The sequence below is a fragment of the Dichotomopilus funicola genome (genome assembly GCF_033296635.1).
Source record: "Dichotomopilus funicola strain CBS 141.50 unplaced genomic scaffold C8A04scaffold_19, whole genome shotgun sequence".
Classification (NCBI taxonomy): Eukaryota; Fungi; Ascomycota; class Sordariomycetes; order Sordariales; family Chaetomiaceae; genus Dichotomopilus; species Dichotomopilus funicola.
Window position 1 is genome coordinate 234,364 of NW_026944040.1, and position 26,389 is coordinate 260,752.

The window sequence follows — 26,389 nt, forward strand, 5'->3', positions numbered from 1 at the left end:
GGAACGGCTGTAATTTAAAGTTAAAGAAGCAATAACTTCCAATGGTCCCCGTCGCAGATACGCAATGATAATTCTTCAATCGTAAAACTTCTTTATATACGTTATAAAACATTTCCAAATTTGTTCTTACCTTTGACATGGAAGCTCTCCCGCTGCCAACCAATGATCAATCACGTTAGATTACCCCACACCAGCTCCAGCACCTTTAGCCCCTCAGCCTTATAAGGTGCGTGCCTGCCTGGTCCCTCCTCGAACCAAACCCAAACATCGAACTACAATCGGATCTTGCGGCCAGACACTTTGCCATTCTCGCCAAACCGGACAGTTTTATCAAGACAGCTCGCTGGAACTAGCCATCATGTCGGACGACGATTTCATGCAGGCCTCGGATGAGGAGTACGACTTCGAGTACGAGGACGAAGATGAAGAGGACAGTGGCGATGTCGACATTGAAAACAAATACTACAACGCGAAGCAGACGAAGACATCCGATCCAAAGGATGCAGTAGGCGAGTTCCTAGGTATACCGGCACTGGAACCAGAAAAAGGGGAATGGGGATTCAAAGCTTTGAAGCAAGCCATTAAGCTAGAGTTTAAGTTGCAGCGCTATGAGAAGGTCAGTCGGATGTGGTATGGTTCGGATTTCGAGGTCGAATTCTAACGCTGTTTAGGCAACCGAGCACTACCAGGAGCTCCTCACATACGTCAAATCCGCAGTAACACGGAACTACTCGGAGAAGTCCATCGACAATATGCTCAACTTCATCGAGAAAGGCGCCGATAACCCGGCCGCCGTCGAGTGTATCGAGCAGTTTTACTCGCTTACGCTTCAATGTTTCCAGAGCACGAATAATGAACGGCTCTGGCTCAAGACCAACATCAAACTCGCCAAACTACTGCTCGACCGCAAGGACTACCATACCGTTGGCCGGAAGCTTCGGGAGCTCCACAAGGTGTGTCAGAAGGAGGATGGCACTGACGACCCGAGCAAAGGCACATACTCGCTTGAGATCTACGCCTTGGAGATTCAGATGTACTCCGAGACTCGGAATAACAACCAACTGAAGGCGCTCTACCAAAAAGCACTAAAGGTGCGCTCCGCGGTGCCACATCCCAAGATCCAGGGTGTGATCCGCGAGTGCGGTGGCAAGATGCACATGAGCGAGGAGAACTGGAAGTCGGCACAGATCGACTTTTTCGAAGCATTCCGCAACTATGACGAGGCCGGCGATCTGCGGCGGATCCAAGTGCTCAAGTACCTACTCCTCGTGACGATGCTCATGAAGTCGGACATCAACCCCTTCGACAGCCAAGAAACCAAGCCGTACAAGAACGATCCTCGCATTGCCGCCATGACGGATCTAGTCGATGCCTACCAGCGCGACGACATCTTCAAGTACGAGGAAGTCCTCCAGCGCAACACCGATCTGATTGCCGACCCTTTCATCGCCGAGAACATCGACGAGGTCACGCGCAACATGCGTACCAAGGGCGTGCTCAAGCTGATCGCACCCTACACCCGCATGCGACTCAGCTGGATTGCCGAGCGTTTGCGCATCAGCGACGCCGAGGCCCAAGATATTGTCAGCTACCTCATCGTCGATGGGAGTGTGCGCGGCCACATTGACGAGCATGCCGGTACCGTGGAGATCGAATCGACCGGAGACGCCGCCCGCGCCCAGAGTATCGAGAACATGGCTACCGCCGTTAGCGAGCTGTACGCCACTATCTTCCGGGACGCCGAGGGCTTCCGCCTGATTGGAGAGACGGTCGGGTCTGGGTTCAACGACTCGGTGGGTGATTACGGTGGGTTTGGCGGTTCGGACCGGGACAGAAGCCGCAGTGGTAGGGGAGGCAGGGCGCTCCGTCGGGGCGGCGGGTTGAGAAGTATTCTATCTATGGGCGGCATGTCTTGAGTGCTTTCAAGGGTCATGGGCGAGAAGTAGGCTGGGCCTATACTGCCTATGTCGCGGGCCGGGTGTTGGCTAAACTATTACGAAGCGTTTACATGACGACCATCAAGACTAAGACCGTTACGAGGAAGGATAGGACAGGATGTCATGACTAGATGGGGTAGCGAAGCGCTTAGAATCGGTTGATTAGACGTATGGGTGATTCCTCGCATTACTACGTGGCAATGTGGAGTGTGAACTGAGGCATCACGAGGGGGAAATTCCCAAGCAAGGCACTAAAAAGCATTGGTAACATTAAGGGCCCCGTCCAGAGTGGACTTCCTTCACCGGCTTAGATCTACTAAAGGACCCATAGCACTAGGGGCCACGTACTATATGCCGCGTCGACCTTTCCCGTCCATGTCCCTCGGTGTCCCTGGAGGCACTAGCCCCCACCGCCTTGGGAAACAACATAATCCAACCGCCGAAAAAGTAGTGCTCAAACAAAGCCGGAGTACCAAAGCCCGTCCTCGCTCGCTTGGTGGGCGTTTATCCCGTCTGCCTCATCCTCCTCACCCACAACAGCACCTAGGCTAAGCGGGATATATTCCCGTCTGTACTTGCGTCCTCGTATAACACTTTTCTTCTTGACCGGCTACCGCTGGCCACGTCCCGTTTAGGCCCCTCCCTGGAATTGGTAGTATTGAGTATATCCCCAGGCCATTCTCAAGGCCATCAAGTAGCGGACCCGCGCTTGACATGCACATCTAGCCCCGCTCTCCCCTGGATCGGACAGACCCTCGGGGCCTTTGACCTCGCTTCGCGCTCAAATTCCCCGTCTCGCTTGACTTCCGCCGTGGGTGGGCGCATAGCCGCATGAAGAAGCGCGGCCTCTTGTCGATACCGGCGGCGGGTGAGCCAAGGTACCTGCCCCATTAAGTTTATTTACGTGTGAAGATCCTTTCGAGGGGTATGGGGCCCGAGTCCCGGTCGCATTTTTGGATGCTCGGCTAATTTTTCTTCCTCTTTTCCTTTGTTATTTGTCTTCAGTCAAACCCAACCGGACCAACAACTGTGCTTTGTTTGCATCTTCCTGAACCGCGTCTGCAACGGGTCGGCGGCTTGAGGTATCCGCCCTGCCGCTCCGCCGCTGTGTGGTGCAGGGTCGGCCGTCCCCGCGTAAAACCCCCCCCTCTTCAATGAAACGTCGCTGAGCGGATTTCTCCGCCGATCCAGTTCTTTCTCTCTTTGCCCCGCCGCCGTTGTGCGGTTTGCCGGGTAAAGTAGTCTTCGGCAGACGAAGCGGCCGGGGTGATCGCACGGAGGTGATCGGCGGGTCTCCACGGCGGGCTAGGCATCGGCCCGCTCGGAAGGAAAACGGATGGCGGAACCGGGTTGGGTTCAATTGTCATGGGTATGGGATGGGCGGGAGCCTGTCGTCCTGTTGTTCTGGAACCTCTTGGGGAGATTTACTGCTTTCACCAAAAAGAGCCCAAAGGGGCGGTGAGTTGGCCCTGGTTGCGTACGATCTAGATCGCAGCATGGGGAGCTCGATTATGCTTATCCTAGCCGAAGTAACATATCAGACTCCATCAACACAATCAAAAAACACCCTTAGGTTTGATCAACACAACGAAGACGCCTTGAATATGCGTAGTTCGAAACGGCTTAGGGGTGAGGGGGGTCGTGTAATGAGAATGCACGGCCTTGAGCCGTGAGACGCAAAAGTCATGGCCAGTGGTCGCTGTGGACTCTGCAAGGCGGGAACCCGCAGTCGTAGTCACAAAACTAACTGCGAATGGAGCTCCTTCCCGGAAACCCGCCAGTACGCATGGCCGTGGAGAAGACAAACGACGAGTGATGTTTGGCGTTCGAGAAGAAGGCACCGTAGATCATGTCTCCTACTCCGCTTATGCATGTTACTGCCCTCCCGTGCGGGCGATTGCGAGAAGGGGTGACATCAAGTTGTTGAAAAGATCGGTCTGGACACAATGAGAGTAAGTCTTGCGCCCAATAACGTTCGGTTCATGAGCCCGATGGCGACCTAAGACCATCTAGTTAGAAGCTGCCATTCCATACAGCTCTGCCATATGCACTCGTCAGCATGCTCAGTCAACCAACCGAACTCTGGGTTTGCGGTGTTGTTGTCCTCAGATGCCAACCCTTTCTGGGACGTTTTCTTGTGATCCTCCAAGGAGCTGAGGAGGTTGAAACGGAGCACTGTTCTCTCTTTCTTATTCCAAGTCGAACATCTAGAAGTGTCTCTACTTCAAATGTGCGACAGATCGTTGACAAAATATTGCAACCGACACAATTGAGGTGCCCCCAAGTTGAACCTGGTATGTTTGGGCCTGCGTGCAAATATCTCTTGGACATCAGTAACAGTGTGGCGAGGGGTGCTTTTGCCGTATGTCGCGGCAAGTCTTGAGAGTCGCTGTGCCGCTCGCCATGGCGAATCCATGGGAATCCCTCATTGCTGTATTCTCCCTGCTAACGTGAAGCCGTGCCACGAGAAGCATGACAGTGGTTTGCTGGGGGGGTGAAAATCAGGTCGGATTAACTCTGTTGGATCACACCCCACCAGCAACCACATGGGAGGGGATGTCGTGGGAGGAATCAAGAAGTTGTCGGGTGGGGTTGTTGGAGGCATCGCGCGACAGATGATGAGGAGTTGGCGCCGGGCCTGTCAAACGTGCAGCATTGCAAACAAGTTCTGCAGGGCGATGCGGAGGATGGGAACAGGTTTGTGGGAATCCGGGCCCCAAACTAGCATCAGACGACGGGACAAGAGGTTTGAAAGCCAAGGGAGTAGGAGTGAGCACCACCCGGTGCAAAGCTCAGAGCTCGCCGCTACCACTGAGAGATTCTGCTCAGAGTGGATCCGCACCTTCCCCCGGCCGGGAATACCCTTGAAGACAGAAGGCACTACCGGCATCCACCAGCACTCACCCCACGGGGTTGACAGCCCTAAAACGCCCACTGTGGGTTAGCGGGTTGCCCCTTCCCCAAGGAAATGACGCCCAGTCTGGCTTCCTCGATTCTCATGTTCTGCACAGGCTCCCTTCATTGTAACCTTGAAACAGGACAACCGCATAACCACACGACGACACAAGAGGAACTAGTGGCGGGGGCTCCCAGCGAAGTGCTGTTGATGAAAACGAGTACCACCTGTAAGTGGGAGTTTCTGTGAGACCGGCCTTGTGGAGTATCACATCCCTTGACAAAACGGCCGCGATAGAAGTTCCCCAACGGCGATGGTGATGTTACCCCGAGGCCGATGACAAGGCACCTCCGTCGAAGATGATCCTTTCGTTTCCGGGTCACACCAAAGGAACATTCACCAGGAGCTTCCCACCCCAAGACTGTGACCATGATGAGATGCATTAGCCCGCCGCAGGACGCCTCTCCACGCTCCCGTCATGCAAGTCCTGAATGACCCGTTTTCACACCGGTAAGCCAATCACTCCTTTCTCACTCTCGACGGGGTGGTCTCGCGAGTCATGGCGGCGCCGCCATCTGCCTCGCGAAAACGAATCGGATGGTCGAGCGACTGAGACGGGAAGAAAGGTCGCTCGCCCACTCTTGGTTCCGTTGCCAACGTTGACTGGGGAGATGATAATCATTGGTGATGCTAGTTCCCCATACGACCAAACGAGCCGTCCCCCAGTCGTGAAGCATAATGAATTACCCATATCGGCCGGTGTGGCATCCATACTGACAAATAGTTAGACAAGAACACACAGCAACAAACCTCTTCGGAAAGTTGGACTGAGTGAAGAGCATGGGGATCGAAGCTAGGTCAAGGTTCTGCGCTCTCCATCAGATGACAAGTACACGACAGTGCCCGCGGTAGGACGAGCCCTGAGACGAGCAATCAGACGTCGCAGGTCACAGAGACCGTTGTTCGCCGTGGCATCAAAGATGATTTTCTCAGGTTCCCGTCCATCTGACTGGAAACAGCCACACAGCCTGGTTAGTGCAGAAGCTAATTTTGACATGGGAAACAACGGGCACAGCCGAGAGACCTCGCAGAGCACCAAATTTGACCCAAAAGTAGGACCAACCAGAGTTGCGCAGAGCAGGTCATGGAGAATGCAGGCGGCCTTTCGCAAAATTGAACCCCACAGGAGCGACCCATGAGCTCGGGACGGCCCCCAGGACCCAGACAGACCAATCAGCCTAGTGGCGGTACGTGTATCGCCAAGGGAGTGCATCCTTCGCGCTGTCGTTCTCGGATCTCGCGGTCTCACGATGCGAACCCGTTGTGAGTGTCTTGAGTTTCCAGCCGAATCACCCGAAAGCAAGTGGCTGAGGAACATAAGCATGAGCTCTAACTACGAACAACAGCAGACATGGACGATGCAAGCTGAGCGCCCGAGCTCGCTTCGTCCAAAGCAATCATGGGCGTTGGAATTCCGTCTTGGCGTAGCGACGTTCCCGTGCTTTCCCAATAGCCATCCACCCGCCCGCTCTTTAGCCATTCCACCTCCGATGGATACGTCCCGGTTTGGTATGGTTGCGTGTCTTCGAAAATTTGAGCTCCTCTTGCACACGGAACGGATCGACGGTGCCCGGACGATGGCATGATAGAGCTTGAGGCACAGCCTGCCGAGTGAACACCAGCGTGTGATTGCGCATCAGACTGTGTCCACCCTGTTCAAGTCTGACTGATGGACAGGAATCTGGGGTCGCCGGGTGGGAGATCATAGCGCCTAGTGTAGTCGAGACCCCGACAAGTAAGTCTCGGCTCATACTTGGTCGCGTTGGGCTTGAGGGGAAGATGACGAGATAGGGCGAACTATCCCGAGTGAGCCGGGCGTGGGCGATGCTGCTCAGTTGTTCACGGGAACGTTGACCAACTTTAGGTTCTCCCTAGCGAAGACTTCACGATATGAGGACATGATGCTACCCAAGCTGGAGGATTCTTGATTGAAGCCGTTGCTACAGATCACAGAGGTAAACCCCGATGGCCGGCCGGCGGAAACAGCAACACAGCGGCCGAGGTGGCCCAGCTCAGGTAAACCCAGGTTAGGAGTACAACACTGAGCGCTTGTTAGTGGCCGTGGTGGGTTTAGACGATTTCTCGGACGGTCGAGGTCCGGAGGCCCCGCCAAAGACCGGAGAGTCTAGTCGTAAATGTCACGCAGCTCGACCTCTGGTCATCCGTCCATCGTCACCGACGCCTCAACACAAGGCTGCCTTTAACGCATGGCAACAAATTATCTTCAACTAGAAATATTGGCACCCATTTGGTACAAAATGACGACCGCCGAAGAGGTCGGCCCCGGTAGTAGTGGACATCCATCTCGAGCCAAATTAGACCGGCTTACACGAAGGCTTCCTTCCAAATGCCACTGACATCGTCCACTACCAGCAAGTCCGATGATGCTGGTCCGCTCGGCAAGTTCCCTCTCGTGGGGTGCAGGGGCGGTCTACCTGCTGCAGTCTGGCGCTGGATCAACGAGGAACGGCAGGGCGTGGCTGTTTTTCGTCTCGTTGATGAACTCACACCTCATCGCCAGGTGCAGCACGCCAGAAACCCCCTGTTGGCCTCCCCAGAAAATGGAGACCTGGTTGTGGACCCGGCAGAGAACGCTAGCGCAACCTCCCATTTGGCACATTTTCCTTGCTCCCCTCTCACATCGCGCTGTTTCCTCAATGCGTTTTGGGGAACACAAGAAAGCGGGAAGGAGTTTTGTGTGTCACGTTGAGGCCAATCCCGGGCAGAGGAGGCTTCGTTTGAAGGGGAAGGCTGGGTGCATGCAAGTAAACAGCTTACCCGTGGATGCAGAGGAGGGGTGGGATATTGTCGATTTGTATGTACTTGCGAGGATGTCGAGACTTGTACCGCGCTTTTTGTTTTGTGCAAGTTGCTGACGGGACGCGGAGAGCTCGGCAGGCGGGCGGGACCAACCCCCTGCTGGCCTGCCTGGCCTGCCCAGGCAAGCCAGGGCAGGGGGTGCGGGATGTGGGCCGCCAAGTGCCAAGCGTGCCAAGTCGCCAACGGAGGGTTCCTGGAAACGGTCAGTGGGTCTCTCCGTCCGAAGCCCGGCCGCCCCCTGTTCAGCCGGGGGTGGAGAGTCCAGGTCCAGGTCCAGGGGTGTGTGTCCTGGCAGGCTGGGCGTCGTTTGATCTGTGAGAGCGACTGCCATTGTTCACACTCCGTGGTGGCTGCTCACTTTTCTCGTTTTCTTCTCAGCCGCCCACCCAGCCAGGACACCATGTCAAGGATCAAGGGACAAGAATCGAGCAGCGAAAAGCCGGGTTTCTTGTCATGGATCCCACCACAACAAGTGACGGACCAGACAAAACGGCACGGCGTGGCAGGGCTCACAGGATGATAGCGGAGGAAATCACGACGACCACGACAGGGGACGGACGCATGGAGGAGCCATCACTCCGGATGACAAGCGATGACGAGTCGACGACGCACCGCCCCCTCTTCATCCTCGGCGTGCTTGAGCATGAAAGACATGATGGTTGTCGACGAGGGAGAACATGACCAGAGACGCGAGAATGAACGAGAAACTTGGAGCTCAGACCATCAAGCCCCTGTCTCACAGCATTGCCGGTCTTTTTCATCGTCAACGGGCAGGGCCAAAGGGACGCCCATTGGGCTCGTTAAACGTTAACGATTGGCAACCCGGGGGTCACTGCTCGAGTGGGTCAGCGGGCCAGTGCGTCTGGAACCGCAGTGCCAGGGGACAGGGGGTGGAAAGAAAGTGAGGGAGCAACACACGCCAGTCGGGATCCTCGTAGATTTTTGTTTCTTGGACTTCTTTTTTTTTGGCATCATGTCTCCCCTCAGTCGCCCGCTGTTCGGCGAAGGACTTGACAGGGGGTACAGAAAGTGCCGCCATCAACTGGGTCGACGCAGGAATCGCGTGGAGCATGAACAAACGAACTAACTGGTTAGAGTAGTACTATAGACAGAACCCCGAAGGCGGCTGGAGAGGAGAAGGACCTCGTGGCATCGTAAACAGGGGTTGGCAGCCACCGCAACGACACACAGAACGGCAACATGGGAAGGGGGGGGACGTAGCAGAGAAGCCAGGTCCCAGGCTCTTCGGTAGTGTACTGTGCAGAATAGCAGCCAGCAGCAACTTTGTTGGGCGGTGCCTTGACCCTAGTGTAGGAGCAACAGCGGCAGGAGCAGGACCAGGAGTAGCATGGGAGCAGCGGCAATGCATCGATGCGAGCGAGCATTGCAAAGTGTCCCCACTCGAAAAACGAAAGTGACAAGTTGGAGAAGCAGATTGTCGGGGCCGAGGTCGTCTGGCCTAGGTCGGTCGTTTGGACTGGCCTGGCCGGCCATGCTCATTGCTCACAAGTCGCTGTCACTGGCTGACTGCTGGGTGGGTGCCCGTGGCTCGCACGGCAGACATAATTATATTGTTCCCTTCCCCAAACCAACCCTGGGCTTGCTCAACCCCTCTCCCTCTCGCTCCTCTTTATTATTATTACCGTCTCCTGCCCGGCTGTTTGCCTTGGTCTTCCCGTTCTTCCCGTCCGCGTCTTCCGGTTTATATTTTTGTTCTGTCTGCGACGCTCGCCTGACGTAGGGAAGCTCACGTCCAACCTACGCGTTTGGTCGGCACCTACTCGGCCCAGTTCGGTTACCAAGACATCGACAGACTGTTTTTGTCCCGCGAATCTCATATCTCGGCCTAGTCCCCAACTGATACCCATTTGTTGTTTTTTGGTTCTTTTTCTATCGTCCCTTTCAACATCAGGGTCTTCGCATTACCGAGCGTATCGACCTATCTCGCCCATCCCGGCATCACCGGCTGCTCCTCCTCGCTGCGGTCCTCCAACCGGCTAGGGACATACAAACTTCGGCACGGTACATGACAACCGACGCAATTGGGGTACCCTGAATCGCCTGATCACACAGAATACCCGTTACTACGCTCCCACTGCCCCCACTCCAGATCCAACCCCCCCTGGAACCAACCCAGAGTCAGTCCAGGACCAACTCAACGGATTAAAACCCCCAAGCAACCCCGTTTTCTCTAGCCTTCACTCGGACGGAGTCCGCTATTAGTACTCTAGGTCGACCTGGCTGCTGCTCCTCCTGGTGTTGTATGTTCATGCAGAAAGGAGTCAACCCAGAGTCAAGACGATACCCCAGCTTGTGCACACATGCGCTTTCCACCACAACTCGGTCTGCTGAAGCTCAGCGCCTTTTTGAATTTGGTTCTGGAACGTTAGAGAGGAAACAGGAAAGCAGAGACCAAGGAAGAACGACGACGATAACGACGAGGACCACGACGACGACACAGTAATCCCATAATTCAGAATGTACCAACCCGAGCCGACGGCGTACCTTCAAGTGTCGACCGGGTATGCAATGCCGCACACGCTGCCCGAGTACACATTCGACGAGACGCCATTACGTCTAAGCGACGGCCGAGGCGGCTCGTCGATTGGGGCCGGGGGTAGCAGCAGCAGCAACGCCGCTGCAACGAGTGCCCTGTTGTACGGGACTCCGCTGTTCAGCAATACCAATAGCGCAGGAATCGGCCCCGCACCACCCACCAGCGGGTCCTCCACAGCGCCTGCGCCCGCCCACAGCCACACTTTCCACCACCAGCAACAGCAACAACATCACCAACACCCACCACAACAACACCGAACGAGAAACGTCGCTCGCACTGTCCCGTCCTCCGTGGCCGCTTCGTCTTCCCGCATCCACCAACACCCACACCAACAACATCACCGTGCCTCGCTACCAATACTGCTCAAGATGGAGCCGAACAGCGAGGACATCGCCGCGCAGGAAGCCGCGGCGCGGGAATACCAACAACATTTCGAGGTACGTGCCAATGGAAGATAACCTAGAAACGCGTCGTCACATCCATCAATCGTCGGCGTGTGCATTGGATGCATTCCATTTTCATTCAGTTACTCCTTCATTACCCTACCGTCACTCCGGTTCACAATTTCTTGCCTTGTTTCCATTCATTCTCATCTCACGTTCTGAAGACCCCGCTCACATTTCACTCACTCGACATAGGGACCCCTCATCGGCAAAAAGACGCCCAGCACGGCCATCGTCGAGGAATATGCAAAGGCCGACCCTATCTACGTGCAAAAGACCATGGTGCGTAGCTGGCTCTCTCCTGTTTACCGTGTGTTTACGCCCGCTGACCTCTTTTTGCTCTTAGGTCTTGCCGCAAACATATTCAGATTACCGGCCCGTCCAAGGGGACGGTAGCTGTGGTTGGCGGGGTAAGTAAAGTCCAACAACAACAACACCAACCACCAACAACCTATCACCGTTCAATGGTTTCGTTGCTATTGCCGTGCTAGACAGCCCGCTGACGATCCGTGACAGCGATTGGCTTCGGCTACTTCGAGGCCTTGATCAAAACCCGCAGCAAGGCCCGCATCGATGCGGAGCGCCAGCGTCTGGAGAGCCTCACCCCCGTCCTCGAGAACGTTGGCGGTTTCCCGTCCTACTTGCTCCAGGACTTTGTTGATGAGACCTTCTCGCTCTTGCAGAAGCTGGCCGACCTGGCCAATCACCCAGATCAAGCCATGTCGGCGCTTGAGGAGGTATTCAACACACCCGACGTCTCGAGCTGCATCCTTTATCATCTCCGCATGCTAGCCAGCTCGTACCTCAAGGGGAACCAGGACCAATACGCCGCCTTCGTCACCACCAACACCGGTGTCGAAGGGTATTGCAAAGAGGTGCTGGAGCATCACAACGTCGAGCTCGACCATCTCGGCTTAACCCTGCTCGTCAATGTGCTTCTCAGAGATGCCGGCTTCGTTCTCGAGGTGGCATACCTCGACAGGAGCCCTGGGTCTGAGGTCAACACCTACCGATTCCCTGAGGAGGCCAACGGCCGCCACCCGTCCGAGCTCGGCCCCATCATCCACCTCCTCTTCCGCCCAGACCATTACGACATCCTCTATATTCCCGAGCCAGTCGATCTGCAGGTCCACCGCGTCGCCAGCTTCTCACACCGGTACGAGATCGAAAACTCGCCCATGGCCGCCATGCACAATTTTGGCGGCCCCGTCAACATGGAAACCCTCGCCATGATCCCGGGCTTCGGCACCCCAACTCCGGGCAGCCTCGCAGCCGCACCTCCCATTCTTGACACTACCCCCTCCCCTCTTAGCGCATACAGCCCCAGCCCAGTATCACCCTGGGCCACGGCCCCACCACCCTACGCCGACCCCTTACAACAACAACAACATCAACATCAACAACACCACCAGCAACCCCCAACAGCTCCAATGCCGATCCCAATGCCGATGCCCGCCTCCTCAGCAGCAGCCGTGGCCGCCAACACCATGTCCCTAGCTGTATCCGCCCCACCACAGACCCACCCCTTGCGGTTCAGCGAGTACTGCCAGCTGCCCGAATATGTCGAGAACAACACATGGCGGGAACAGACGCTGCAAACGACGACGTTCAAGAACAGCCACTTCAACGTGGCGCACTACAACAACCCGAACTTCCAGCCGGAAGAGTATAAGCCCGAGTCCGACGACCATCATGATGCGCCGCCACGAGCGAGCACGAGGAAGAGGGGGAGTGTATAATCCTGGGGAAAAGATGACTAGGAGACTGGGTTACGTGATGGGGGCTTTCCTTAGTGTCAGTGGTCTTGAAGAGGGCTGGCTGTGCCAACCGGGATTCTACACGGGCGTGAAAAGGAAAAGCCGCTCGAGGGGAAAGGGCGAGTATGGCAAGAGGAAAGGGGACAGATGGGGCAAGGCAAAGGCGTTATCCGGCGTGCAGTCAGGAGGATTTAATTTGATGGGGCTATGAAGAGGAGTACCGGGGTTAGGAAAGGGAGAAAGAAGAAGGCGAAGATATTTCCGATTCTGTGTCTCCCTCCCAAGTTCACCTTATGGAGATATTTCCTCCATCCTATCCTGTCTTATCCTATCGGGTGTTATTTAGGGAACGAAACGAACGAACGATTTACCCATTGTCATCCCTCTCACTCTTACTCTTATTTCGTTGTTTACCTTTGCGTGGAGGGAGTTGGGTTTCTATTTCTTCTCTCTTGACTTCCTTGCTAAATTGCTGCTTTTTTATGACCATGTTTGATAAGAATCCCCGGAACCAGGCCGGGCCACTATCATTTTTTTACTTGCTCTGCTGTTCACTATGCACGGTGTTTTAGGGTCATTTCTCACTTTTAGTTTTCCTTATCTTTTTCACTCACTATCTTTACGTCCCGAACTGGGCAAGTAAAACAGGGGGAAACAGAACGGGGAAAAAAACAACACGGGAATAAACCACTCTTCCTTCGCTCCCCCAAGAACCCCCTTCAAACTCGAACACGCATACCTAGTACATACCCCCATGTGTCCTATCGCCCACCCATCCTGTAAGATGGCTCTGTAACGCATCTGCCCTGCCCTGCCCTGATTTCCGTTGCGTCCCTGCAGCGTGCGTGGGCGCGAGTATCCGCCGCTGCATGGCCGACCCACAACACTTACCACACAACCACAGGATGGAAAGGAGGGAGCCATGGGAGCCAAACGTTGAGCCAACCCCCCAAGCCCTCAGCGCTCTTCATCCACTCTTGTGCATAACGGATGTAGGGACATGACATCCCGACCCCCCATCTTGTTCTGGTCTATCCGTTGGCTGGTTACAGTTACATGTAGCCCGATAGTCGGGTGATTTTGAGTTGGGTTCGGTCGGTACTTTTTCTCTTCTTTATTTATTTCTTGCTATTTCTCACCCTCCGTATTGTTGTGTATGGTAGGTGGGTGTTGACTGGTGATTTCACATGACGGGGTCAACACGGAAGCGGAAAATCCCGCTAAGAACGGCGGAGGGACGATCTGAGGTTATGATCGACTAACGTTACCTAGCCACAGTGCAAAGCAGAGAGCTCCTGCTTGATTTAAGAGCCGGCCGACCTGGCTGGGCCGAGGCCGGGCCGGTGCGAGTGGAATGTGGGTCGGCAATGGGGGGTTCTTTCCGAAGGGGTATTTTGTCCTATGTAAATCAATTTTACATGCATCGAATGGATGGTCAACGTTCACCCGGACCAACCCCCGCGGGAAAGAGCCGTGGACGGTGAGAGGTTGGAGCGAGGGTGCTGCATGCAGGCATGCAGGCAGGGGAAGGAAGTGGGTATCTTGAATTTGTTGTTGATGGACCTGAAAGGCGAATGTTACTTTGATGTTTTTTTTTTTCATTATCTGAGCCTTGGCCTTTTTTTTTTCTGTGCTACCACACCGGCAAATTTTGGCCCAACCGTTAACTTGGTGTTGCCGCATTTCTTTTCTTGATTAGGGTTTGCCTTTGCTGCAGTAAAAGTCCCGCCTCGGTGGTAGTCCTCATGGATGAGCCATCAAATAATTAGGTAAACACATGAATACCTGAGAGAGTGAATGGTAAGAACACAGTCACCCCTGCTTGAGCACTGTTCTTCTCACGCAGACGGGACGTTCCAGCTTCCCCATTTCTGCCGTTTTCCTTGTTTCTTTCTTTTTCCACATGTTCAGCAAACGATGGCAACATGTGAGACATGCAGCATGCAACAGCGTCCAAGACAGCGTCGCCGGGAAGCAACAACAGCGTGCCGGCAGGTTGGAATCGCCACCGCGTCCACCTCCACTGGAAGCTAACGTTACCGTCCTGAGTGATCAACGTTATGCTAACTTAGTGGCTCCTTGATATGACCCCCTTGCCTGCCGGCAGATTCGGGGGCGAACCGAACAGAAAGCCACCCAACCGCAACACAACCAACAACCTGTCCGAAGACCATCGCGAGTGTTGATCCCGCTTTTCAGGACATTTTGTTTTTGTTCCACTTCTTCGTTTGTCTCTCTTGAACTACGCTATCTGTTTCTCCTCCGCCTTTATCTCCGCCTAAGACAGCCTAGAAGCCACAAGTTCGTCTGCATATGACTCGATACAGGATCCCCGGCAGGCAGCCTCGTCTTAGAAGGAACGGGTCTCAGACTTGCAGCACTCGCAGCCACAGCAGCACCAACCGTTGTCGTCAAGAAACGTTAAAGGAGGATGTGCATCGTGAAGAGTGTGATTCGGATATTGAAAAGCCACGCAACGAGGCTGAAACATGGGGGTGTGCGTGGCTCATGGAACTGCGTCCTATTCGATCCGGCCAACGTTCTCGTGTACAACGAGGGGGTAACATTAATGAAAATAGTGCGGGAATCACTCCTGCACTAGCTCAACCAACAAATCCCAAAACTTGAATGAATAGTGTTGAATGAAGGAAAGAGGGTGTGTTGTCTCGGGGCTCGTCTCCCTTCTCGCCTCTGTCTTCCGGGGGAGTGGCTCGTGAACCAGCCTAACCAACCAACCAGCCCGCGGTGGTAATTAATCGGCCGAACGAACAAACCCAACCAACTGGGCCTCACCTTGGAGGATTCGATCCGGGCCCAGAACTTGACTACGTCCACCGTTTCCACTCTGGCACTCAGTCCAATAATGCCGTCTTTCGTGATACTTTCGTATAATCATTAGGTAGGTACCCAAACAAACCCCCTAACCTTCTCTCCACTGTCAACGCTAGCTCGTAAAATTCAAGGGGTCTCTGTTCAACCGGTCAGTGACCGCCTGCGGAAGAAGTCAGCCGGTGAAGAACACATCTCCACGGAACCTCAAGAACTGGTGGCTAAATAACCACAAGTAGTTACCGCGTTACTAACACAGGACCGTAACATAACCCCCCAGCGGGGGCGACATCGGACGGACTTTTCCGTCTCGGCGACCTCGAAAACCTTGAATATTTATTTTTATTTTATTTCTGCACCCATTTTTCCCTGTTGCTATCCCCCCTGCTCGTCCGTAATGCTCGCCCGCCTATTGGATAACGTTTGGCAGTTTCGCGTATCGTCATGGCGGGAAACGGAACCCCACAAGCCACCTACCAGTCGCGCATCTGGGGAAGGGTTGCTTTGGCCAACGTTAGCGGGATGTCTGTTTGCTTGGCTTTGCTGTGATGTGTCGTTCGTTCCTTCTTCTCCGCGGGAGCGACACACTTTCGATCTACACTAGGAAAGGACGAGGAATCATCTCAGTTGTGTGGCTTGGCTCACTTGTCAGGGCCATGCAGTCCGTGCTTTTCCATCCCCCTGAAACTAAAAGCTTGAAGCGAGGTGAATGGAATTTGAGTGGGTGCCGTACCCCGGCTCCTTTGACCCGCCCCCCTGGTCGTGTTTTCGGTGAAGGGGTGAAAGGGGTCAGAGCTCGGGCCACATGGATGATGGGGGACCAGACCGTCGGGTACGATCTAATTATTGTTTGCTTGATCTCGGCTAGCGAGTTATTAGTTGGATATGTCCACGGCGAGTTTGTTCATACCCTAGACCATGGCTGTTTGTAGTAACGACACTTTGATCTCGTTTTCGTGATGAACGGCATCTCGCATCTGTCATCTCACACTAATGCGCCTCCTTGATCCGCTCCAGATAGCTTCTCTCCTCCTGCAGCTCATCATGCTCTCCGACTGCATCCGCCAACAACCCTTCCATCAACCGTATCACTTCCCCTTTGCCGGCGACCTCCACCCCCTCATCTCCCTCCTCAAGCCCGATGTGCCGAGCTAACTCACCGGCCCAAACACCGGCAACTTCCGCCTCTCTTGTGCTCTGCCCCTGGTGTCCTCCCGCCCCCTGCCGAAGCCGCAGCAACCGATCCACACTCTGCCCCCCACGTGCTGCCAGTTCATCAACGATAGATGTGACGCCGCGACCGGTCAAACCACACGCGACGAAGCGCGCCCACGGGTTGGTCCGTTCGTTCACGTCCTCTGGCCCAGGCATGTCCACGTTCAGTGCGGTGCCTAGTGCTGTGATATGTCGACGTAGGTGCACACCGAGTGCTGCAATCTTCGCCAGGCCATCTTCTCTGTCTCGCTCCTCTCTATCTCGCTGATGCTGCTGCTGCTGCTGTAGTCGCCGTACCCACACACCCGGGTCCTCCGTGGTAAAGGCCTCAATGCCGAACCCCTTGCCGAGTGTCCCGATCGTGGTCTCTTCCAGCAGGCGAGCGTAACACTTGACGCTAAAGGTGCGATAGGCACCGTGGAGCGGGTGCAAGTCGAGGATTGGCCAAAGGACGACCTGCCCTGGGCCGTGGTAGGTCGTTAACCCGCCGCGAGGAGAGTGGAGGAGGCGCGGGGTGGTGGAGATGGCTCCGGTGCTGTTGCTGCTAGTGCTGGCGTCATCTTGTTGTTGATGGTGATGATCTTGCGGGTGGATGGTCTGGTTTTCGTTTCCTCTTCGGGGACTGGTGAGCTGAGCTGAGGGAGCCGATGGAGTTGATGGTGATGGAGACGGCGATGACAAAGGTGAGATCAGCAGCGGCGCAGTCAAACGTGCGGCTTCGGCAGGGGTCAAGGGGGCGGTTTGGCGCCGACCAAGCGTGAAGATGGGGGCCGGCGTGAAGGAGATGAGGGTTGGTGGTGGTGGTGATGGTGGGGGCGAAGCATTGGAAGCGGAACTTGAAGACGACAAGGAATCCTTGAAGTCAAGATGCTGTCGGCGGAGTAGTTCCTGCACGCGGTTGGCGAGACTATAGGGGACATAGTGCGGGTGGATGCTGGGCAGATGCAGGTGCTGAAGGCGGAGCGGGGCCATGGCCGGCCGTTGACCCTCTTGGGGCCTTGGACTGGTAGCGACGCGGGAGGCCGCGTGTTGTGGAGGGGTTGATCGGGGGGTCCAGACAGGGGCAAAGCCAGGCGTCGGTGATCAAAAGGGGTGTCTGGGGTGTGTTGACGTGCCTGGAACCCGGAAATCGGTCGGCTGTCGGTCGAGGTCTGGATTGAGAGAGGGGTCCAAGCGGGTTTAGGATTGGCGTTCCTGGTTCTGTCTTCATCAGTCTGGGAGCTTCTCCTGGGTTGGGGTTGGATAATGACTGCCGGAGATGCGCACATCAGTCCTCCATCACATCGCAAGTGATTTGGTGGTCCAATGGATCTTATCCCTTTCACACCGAGTCCCACTTGGTTTCTCTTTTTTTTTCTTCTCTCAATTTTCTCCCCCTTCTTCCAGGTTTTGTTTCTCACCTTTCGTCTCGCCTTGTTTTTTCCCCGCCCCGGGGGATGGCGCCACGCAGCCGAGTGTCTTAGTAAACGCAGTCGAAGAACCCGGATTCCGGGTTTGGAAAGCTTGGATGCGCTAAATCCAATTATCCAATCGTGCGCACAGTCAACAGGACGGGAGTGTGGAAATTCGGCTTCTGCCGACCTGTGGGCTGCGGTCGCTGGTCCGTCGTCGTCGTCGTTTGTTAGTGGACACTCCTGTCGTCCTTGGAAAGGACGTTGATTAGCTTCTCATAACGCGACAGTCATATTTCTTTTCCTGCCCTGATCCTGGGTATGTCTGACCCGCCCGTCCGTCCCGCTTTCCGTTGCAAACTGACGGGCGGAGCCATCGTCCGTGCCCATTCCCACATCGACTCCCCCATCGCTCTTTCTCCTTCCCACCCCCTCCATGCTTTGTTGCGCACAGTGGAGTCCAAAAGAGAGAGCTGAGAATTTCCTCTGTCAGAAAACCCACAAACCCAACCTCCTGAAGCTCACGAGAGATTGAGGGAAGGTTTTCAGAAAAAAATGATTCGAGATCCCGGACAACAACCGAGAAGTTCAGATTTGCCCAGACGGAACGCAGGAAGCGGGAAAAGGATCATGGGCCCCACAGCGGCAGAGGCCGCATCAAACGAAAAAGGCATGCATGTCGGAGGCTCTCAGGAAAGGTCGAAGACTCGAAAGGGTAGGCGGGGCTTGGCATTGCGCTGGGGAAGCCAACCCCAGGCTTCATTTCCCGCACCTATCATGTTACAAGGCGTTTGACGCAGTTGAGGAAATTCTCCACTAAGAGCTTTGGCGATGAAGAAACTGAGGGGCCATGAGGTTGCACTGCGCGGGGCACTTCTCGCCAAAAACCTCCTTCCCCAGACTTAGTGTACTAGTCGTTGCCATGCGTTTCCCACGCGAAGCGAATCCTTCGTCTCACAAGTGCGATGGAGAGAGGGGGTCCGTGACAACTGACAAACAACGTTGGGGAGAGGACGGCCTGTTGCTCTTGATCTCGGGTCCCGCGGAACACCAGAGGCCATGAATTATTATGCCGTCTGACCCGGAGAAGGATGTCCGAAGACGAAGAAGGATCAAAAAAGAAACCACAATATCACCCCCAGCCAAAAATAAGTTTTGGGGAAACAGCAGGACCTCACTAACTAACAACATAGTAGTAACTAACCATTTCCCCGCGATTGTTGGGTTTCGTCCCGGTTCAGGGTCTAGCCGATTACCGATGACGAGATTGGGCCGGTCGGCAGGAGTCAAGCCGGTTCGCTAAACGGGACCGAATGGGATGCGGGGTGAAGCCACGGGCCATTGTCGTGAGGGAGTAGGAGGTTGAAGAAGAACAAGACCCAAACGGGCCGCGGCGGGGTGTCCCGTCAGCTTACTCCCGTCCCTATGGATTGGCTTGGGCATCTTACTATGTACGCTGCAGCAGCGGGAACGAGACACCTGCCTTTCAAGGAGAGCGATGCGAGTGGTTTGGGTTATTGCTGCTCGCTGCTGCGTTGAGAGAGCAGAAGGGGTGTCAACACACCCTTGGCCGAATGTTGAACGGTTTCTTGAACGGTGGACAACGACCCGATTTCTTCTCTCGGGCCAGACTCCGACCTGCGTGAAGGCCCCTTCAGGTAGAGTGAGATGATGGTTGTGTGATACAACAGAGTTGGTGCTCGAACTATCGGAGAAGGATACCGATGGGGCAAGCATCGTGACAAGCTTAGAGTTAGAACGCCGCCTGTATGATTCGAGACAACAGTAACCGCCAGATTGTGAGATTTTTTACGCCGTTGTGACCCCTATTGTACACCGATACACATACCATCATATGTTATTCATACACATCATTCCACCGTCCTACAACCCGCCCTTCTTCCGCATAAAATCCCTATACTCCGGATCCTCCTCCTCTTCCATCTTATCCGCCCCCAATTCCTTCATAATATCATCCAACTTGACCCTCCTCCCACCCTTCGTCCTCCTCTCCGCCTGCCTCGAGCCAGGCTTCACCCTCTCACTCGCGCCCTGCATACCGTACCGCGGGTCCACCTTGATATCAATAACCCTCTCCTTATTCTTGCCCCGTGACTTCCCGCCAGCCTCGGCCGCCGCAGCACGCGACCGCACACCGCCATCGCCAGTATCTACGCCGGCTTTCCCGAGGCGTACGGCGCGTGTGGTGCGTGTCTTGGCGCCGAGTGCCCAGAGGTCGCCCCATGCGGACTTGCGCGCGTCGTGGTAGGCTTGCTTCGAGAAGGATTTGGGCACCACCCAACGCTCGATGTTGCCGGCGGGCGTGCACATGTCAAAGGTGATGTGTCCGTGGCGCTTGAGCGGGGGAAGGATGGCACGTGGGAGAGAGAGGGGGTGTGGGGCGAGTGATGATGATGATGCTGATGCTGATGAGGGTGAGAGCGAGGATGAATTGTCTTCATAGCCGGCAAAAGCCTTGTCAGCGGCCTCTTTGCCTTGTAAGAAACCCGTTGGGTCTGGCCGGGCGCCACGCCGAACAGCGACGTAGCTGAAGTCGATGTCCTCGTGGTTGTGATGGGTTGCGTTGAGAACCTTCTGCAGGAAGGGGGGCCGGATAAACCGCTGACTGAAGTGGCAGAAGTCTTTGCGGCCCGGAGTGAGGCCCGGAGCCAAATACATGGGACACTTGCCGTGGTTGGTACACGGGGCAATGATCATGCCGGGCTCTCGGACGCGCTCATCCTCGGATTGCAACTGCTCGTCCTGTTTATGTTCCTGCGGCGTGGGCGGGATGATGAACTCGTCCAGAACGCGATCACGCACGTTGGCGACCGCCTCAAAACCGCGGGGGTGACCCTTTTCCATAACAATCAACACACCGCCCTGGGGGTTAAGCATGGTCCACAAGTTGTCGAGCAAGTCCTTGCGCTTCCATTCTTTATCAATAGCCATCAGCTGGTGCGAGGCGATAATGACATCGAAGACCTTGCGCGGGGCCGGTCCGCCGCCCGAGTCGAGCTTCCGCTCGCCGCCCTCAATGGAATGGAGGTAGTCCGGCAGACGTGGGAGGAATGTCGTGTCATCCAAAAAGCGTGAGACACGTTGCCGAAGATTCTCCGAGCCCACCACAACCGTCTTCTTCCCGGGAGGCTTCCGCCCCTCGACCGTTCCGTTCTCGCGGAGAATGTCCCATTCGGCCTGCAGCACAGCCTCCCATGCCGCTAGCCCAGCGCCGCCGGCACCAACATCAAGAACGCGAGGGCCAGCACCGTCGGGCCGAGCAAGCATTTCCCGAATCCACCCTTCGCCGAGACGCTTCCGCACCTCGACTAGGATACTCGTGGAAGTTGCATACAGGCCCGGAAGCACGGTGGCCAGGTAGGTATCTGCCTCAATTTGAGACATCCGATGGTGGCCGGCTTCCATAGCGACTCCTTTCTGCGGGTAGTTGGTCCTAAGTTTGGGAGTGCCCGGGCCATGGGGCAACATGGGTCCTCCTAACATGCGTTCGGCCGCCTCCGCGACGTGCGTCGGGTCAGTCCTGCCCAGCAATTCGGTAATGGGTTGGACAAAATTCTGCTTGGGAAGATACAGCGTTCTCGGCGTCGTCTTGAACTGGCCCAACATGGTGTACTCGTGCACCCGCGTGCCGGCATATTCCTCTTCCATGAGCTCAAGATCCATCTCCTGCTCGGCTTCGACGAACTCTTCCTGCGCGGTCTCGTTCTCGGCCTTCTCAATAGCCCGCTGCTCCTCCGCTTCCTCTTCCTGTCTGATCCTTTCCTCCTCGAGCGCTTTCTCCTCAAGAGCCCGCTGCGAGGCGACCTCAAAGTCACGTTGTAACTTTATCAGCACGTCATACTCGCGCTGGTTGTTGGCTGGCACACTGAGATATTCCGTCTGGCCGTCAGCGGCCGGCTCGAACTCGCCAGCTGCCTCGTAGTCCGCATCAAGGGCCACATCCACCTGGCCATCCTCCCCGAGATCTAACACGGTTTCCTCTATCTCTCCTTCTACCTCTCCTTCCAATTGTTCTGGTAGAATGGCAGTCGACTGATCAAAGGTGTATTCGACCTCCTCCATTGTTCCATACTCCGTCTCTTGCAGCAACACAGGCTGATCCTCATCACCTTGTGGCCTGAGCGATATCCCTACATCCTCCGGTGTGGTTGGGTGCAAAGGTGGCCCGTATAACCTCTCGTAAACTTTGTATTCCTCGGGTGTCAGGTAGTCGGGCGGCAATGAGTTGCCAAATGTCTGCTTTGCCTGGCGCACAATCGTCTCGATTTCCTCGGGTGTTGGCTTGGTCTCAGTCGGTTCGGTGCCTTCCACTTTAGTACCTTCCACAGGCTCCTGTCCAAGCTCGGTATTTCCCACAGCCTCTTGTCTGGGTTCCGTATCTTCCACAGTCTCCCGTGTAGGCTCGGAATTCGTCACAGGCTCCTGCCGAACAGGCACGGTTGTCGAGAATTGCCTGGCCGAGCTGCCGTGCCAGGGACGAGCAGCAGCACTAGCAGCAGCAGCAGCAGCGGGGGACGCCTTGGAGGGGCCATGCAGTCGCGCGCGCATAAATTGCTGGCCTGCAGGCCTCCCTCGTGGCAGCAAAAGAGCATCATAGAAGCTCAAAAGCTGGGCCCGGCACCCAGGGCACCGGTTCTGCATTTTGCCAACCGAAATCATGGTTTCCACCGGTGTTTGGTGCTGTGCAGAGATTTGATGTGGGAGGCAAAGAAGGCAGTTTCACAAAAAGTCAATCGCAGTCGGGAGACCCTTCCGCCCAGATCCCTGCACGATGTGGGGTATCTGAAGTACAACACAACCTATCAAACTTCGGCCAATTCTCACCACCAGACATCAATGGAATGGGACGAAGGTCCGAAGACATTGAATACCAGAGGAATACACGTACACTCCGATAAAGAGATGGTCTCACACTCGCAAAAGTATTGACAATAGTTTGATAATATCCAACCCAAAACGCCAAGAACTCCCGTCTGACCCTACTACATACCTAACTGACCCATCATGAACTGCTCACATCGGCCATTGTCCCAAACCGAGGGCGCGGCGCGCCAGACCCGCCGAGCCTTGTCCCGCCCGTCGTTCCGGGCCTTCCTGCTAACGGGTTGTGGCCCCGAGCAAACGGCGAGCTCTCGGCAGCCTTGTAAGGGTCGAGCTGTAATGACATGTTAGCATAGCCCTCTCACACACCCCGGGATAGCTAGCCCTCGACGTAACAACAGAGGAAACCAAAAATCCAACACTCACCGAAAAGAGCGTCCAAAAGTACATCCCAAAGAAGGCAACCAGCCCATTCAAAAACGCGCCCAAATCCGGTCTCGCCAACGCGCGCGACCCCGAAGCAGCCGCCGCCGTTGGCCTCCCCACCCCGCTCCCACCAAGCCTCTGTCCAACCCCCGAAAACATCGCGCCACTACCCGCCCCAGGTCCAGCCAGCTTGGCAGCCTTCTCAACGGCCGCGGTCAGCGCAGGCGGGTTAGCGCCGCGGATGGTCTCGATGACGGAGCCGTTGCGCAGGACTAGGAAGGTGGGCATGGCGCTCACGCCGTACTGCTGGGCGACCTCGGTCTGGTTGTCGACGTCGACCTTGCAGAAGGCGATGCGGTTCGGTTTGGCGTATTTGGTCGCGAGGGATTCGAAGGTCGGCGCGATCATCTTGCATGGGCCGCACCAATCGGCGTAGACTAGGTAGGAAGAGGGGTGGTGAGTACTTGTTCGGTTGTGATTTGATACTTCGTACGAGACGCGATGCGTCGAAGAATGGGACTTACAGTCAGCGACGACGATGCTGTGGGAGCCGAGGGTTTGGCGCCATTGCGCCAGCGAGCCGATGCTGGTTGGCATGATTGCGGGTTTGGAAAATCGAAAGGGTGACGAGGGTCGATGGATGGCTAGGACAACGAGGTTAAAATGGGATGGGATGCTTTCACGTTGCGAATGCGATTGTCAGCACTCCGAAGTTCCGGAATGCGCAACAGGCAGCCTGGAGACTTGGCCAGATCGGCGTTTTCGAGAACCAGGGTTAGGGTTGATACAGGCCTGCCCCGCAATTCGGCCCCACTGCATTGACCCCTACCCTTGTCGAAACTCTTGAAGGCGGTCAATTTTTGTGAAATTCTGCCAATTGAAGCCAAAACTTCAAGAACCTTCACGACCAAGCACCAGGCTGGGCTGCAATTTAGGCCTTTCTTTCCGATCTGCCGTTGTTGAATTGACTTTCCAACATGCCGGGACCGTACGATCATCAATCAAAAGTGAGTTTCCATGAGCTACCGGTTCTTCAACGTATCTCTGGTTTTCTTTAGATACGGAAAAGAAACAAAGCACACAGCTCATGGGAGGTGGTTTTCAACGGCACGCTTCCTGAAACCCTGATTATTCGTTGATCTTTTTGTCTCTTTCATTCTTTATGAGGCTACATTAATCTCAACTCATTCAACCGTCGTCCCATATACCATCCCGGATCCCCTCGCTAACAGCCGTTAGAAACGTCGCCTTGACACCGAAGACGATGGGGGGGATGCATCAAACTTCAGAGCGCCGGCCCGCTTCCGGCCAACCATCCCCAGAGAGTGGACCATATCGATTGCGGTTCCTACCAGCTTGATCACAGAGTAAATCCCGTCTCGCCATCTCCCATCCGCCGTCCTCCTTCCAACCCCTCGCTGACCCCCCTAACAGCTGCGTAACACGGGAGCAACGGACCACCAACGTCGGCCGCGTCGCACGCGCCATGGCTATCTTCTCCGTCGATGAAGTGGTAGTCTACGATGACAGCCCGACAGACAAGCGCATCACCAACGCCGACCCAGACGCCTACACGGGCGATGTCGACCCGGCGCACTTTATGGAACACATCCTCACCTACCTCGAGACCCCGCCGTTCATGCGCAAAGTCCTGTTTCCGATACACCCGAACTTGCGGTCCCAGGGTCTTCTACCGAGTCTTGACATGCCGCATCACCCTCATAAGGACGAATGGCTTCCGTATCGCGAGGGGATGACGTTGGAGGTGCCACCAAAAGGTGGGAAAGGGTGAGTTTCTTTCTTTTGTACCTTTCAGGCGCAGAACTAGTTATTTACTAACAGCTCGGGCACTCAGCACCGTCGTTGACATCGGCATGCCCCAAACCGTGACCGTGACCGAGTCCATCCCGCCCAAGACCCGCGTAACCCTCCGCATGCCCGACGAGCCACAAAGCGGAACCGCCGAGCCGATCCACCCAACAGCGCCGCGCACGGAAGCCGGCTACTTCTGGGGCTTCAGCGTGCGCAAGGCGAGCTCCCTGTCCGCAGTGCTGACCGAGAGCCCGTACGAGGACGGCTACGACATGAGCATCGGGACGTCAGAGCGCGGGCTGCCGCTATCGCGCGCGTTTCCGGACTACGAGCAGGCCAACTTCAACCATCTCATTGTGATTTTTGGCGGGCCGCGTGGGTTGGAGTACGCGGCCATGAATGATCCGCAGCTGGGGGAGATGGGGATTGCTGGGGCCCGGACGAAGGAGCTGTTTGATCACTGGGTGAATGTGTTGCCGAACCAGGGCACGAGGGGGATTAAGACGGACGAAGCACTGTTGATAGCCATGACCGGGTTGAGGAGGCTGTGGGAGAGCAGCTGATTGGGGGTTTGTCTTGAGATTGACCGGCGTCTTCGGCGTATAATTTTCAATGCATTATGGCGGGGGAAAACTTCTTGTTTATTCCCGGGCTCGGATACCTTTTTCTCGCTCCTTTTGATGGCCGGCCGGGTTTTCTTTGCAGTCAACCAACCTGTGTCATATTCCGTTCCGGAGCTCTCTTCGGTCCCGTAGAGTTTCCTTCCTAGCCGGGTTGCTCTGCTAGGACGCATTGATATCCACGAAAGACACCACCACAATCGTGGATCAGGATGTAGGGCCGAGAGAAACGATGCAATGCGCGGTCGGCATAGAACCACGCCCAACTTCGTTCATGGATGGATCACCCCATGGTTGGTCCTAACCCCGCAAAAAATGCCGTGACGAAGCGTGCGCGCGCGTCGCTAACGAGGAATGGATGCCTGGCCCGTCCCGTGCCCTGTTGTTCTGTGTATCTTGAAACGCAAGCCCCATGCCATGTCAGCCGCCATCGACACCCCCAAGCTAAGACCCAAGACAGCACCACCCACCCACCAAGACAAGACGCCCGTCGATCCGGTCGATGGGGAACCAGGCCAGCGGTCTTGGCCCAGCCCAAACAACTCAACCACAACCCTGGTCATCACATCACACGGCGTTGCACGTGAAGGAAGGACCATGCAGGCTGAGAAGCGGTGTTACTTCCTTCAGGACCCGGCATGGATGTGTGTGTGTCTGGGTGGGTGTGTGAGAGAGACAGTGTGGTGTGGTTGGGTTAAGTGCGGCCCCCAACTTTGCGAAAAACATCCACTCAGACGTCCGTATAGGTCCATAACCCATAACCCAGACCCATGGTGAAGGAATC

At 55.6% G+C, this 26,389-nt stretch overlaps 6 protein-coding genes across 6 annotated transcripts; 3 read left to right on the top strand and 3 right to left on the bottom strand.

Annotated features, from left to right (window-relative positions):
- Positions 1–358: 358 nt before the first annotated feature.
- On the top strand, positions 359–1,916 carry C8A04DRAFT_36144 (PCI domain-containing protein; the record flags this gene model as incomplete). The annotated part of the gene is made up of 2 exons (XM_062783421.1): positions 359–616; positions 672–1,916. The coding sequence occupies 2 exons, from the start codon at positions 359–361 to the stop codon at positions 1,914–1,916; spliced, it is 1,503 nt and encodes a 500-aa protein (XP_062638384.1).
- Positions 1,917–10,191: 8,275 nt separating this feature from the next.
- Positions 10,192–12,452, top strand: C8A04DRAFT_11038 (peptidase C65 Otubain-domain-containing protein; the record flags this gene model as incomplete). Its single annotated transcript, XM_062776812.1, is given in 5 exon segments — positions 10,192–10,711; positions 10,725–10,795; positions 10,909–10,995; positions 11,060–11,123; positions 11,230–12,452. The coding sequence occupies 5 exon segments, from the start codon at positions 10,192–10,194 to the stop codon at positions 12,450–12,452; spliced, it is 1,965 nt and encodes a 654-aa protein (XP_062638385.1).
- A 3,837-nt stretch (positions 12,453–16,289) lies between these two features.
- C8A04DRAFT_10960 (uncharacterized protein) lies at positions 16,290–17,486 on the bottom strand (the record flags this gene model as incomplete). The annotated part of the gene is made up of 2 exons (XM_062776776.1): positions 16,290–17,074; positions 17,138–17,486. 2 exons carry the CDS (start codon positions 17,484–17,486, stop codon positions 16,290–16,292), a joined length of 1,134 nt encoding a protein of 377 aa, XP_062638386.1.
- A 2,303-nt stretch (positions 17,487–19,789) lies between these two features.
- Positions 19,790–22,567, bottom strand: C8A04DRAFT_11015 (mitochondrial small ribosomal subunit Rsm22-domain-containing protein; the record flags this gene model as incomplete). Its single annotated transcript, XM_062776803.1, has 2 exons — positions 19,790–22,213; positions 22,313–22,567. The coding sequence occupies 2 exons, from the start codon at positions 22,565–22,567 to the stop codon at positions 19,790–19,792; spliced, it is 2,679 nt and encodes an 892-aa protein (XP_062638387.1).
- Positions 22,568–22,928: 361 nt separating this feature from the next.
- On the bottom strand, positions 22,929–23,770 carry C8A04DRAFT_27265 (thioredoxin-like protein; the record flags this gene model as incomplete). The annotated part of the gene is made up of 3 exons (XM_062780242.1): positions 22,929–23,081; positions 23,174–23,610; positions 23,698–23,770. 3 exons carry the CDS (start codon positions 23,768–23,770, stop codon positions 22,929–22,931), a joined length of 663 nt encoding a protein of 220 aa, XP_062638388.1.
- Positions 23,771–24,150: 380 nt separating this feature from the next.
- Positions 24,151–25,548, top strand: C8A04DRAFT_10969 (putative RNA methyltransferase; the record flags this gene model as incomplete). Its single annotated transcript, XM_062776781.1, has 4 exons — positions 24,151–24,180; positions 24,413–24,540; positions 24,608–24,961; positions 25,029–25,548. The coding sequence occupies 4 exons, from the start codon at positions 24,151–24,153 to the stop codon at positions 25,546–25,548; spliced, it is 1,032 nt and encodes a 343-aa protein (XP_062638389.1).
- Positions 25,549–26,389: the final 841 nt, after the last annotated feature.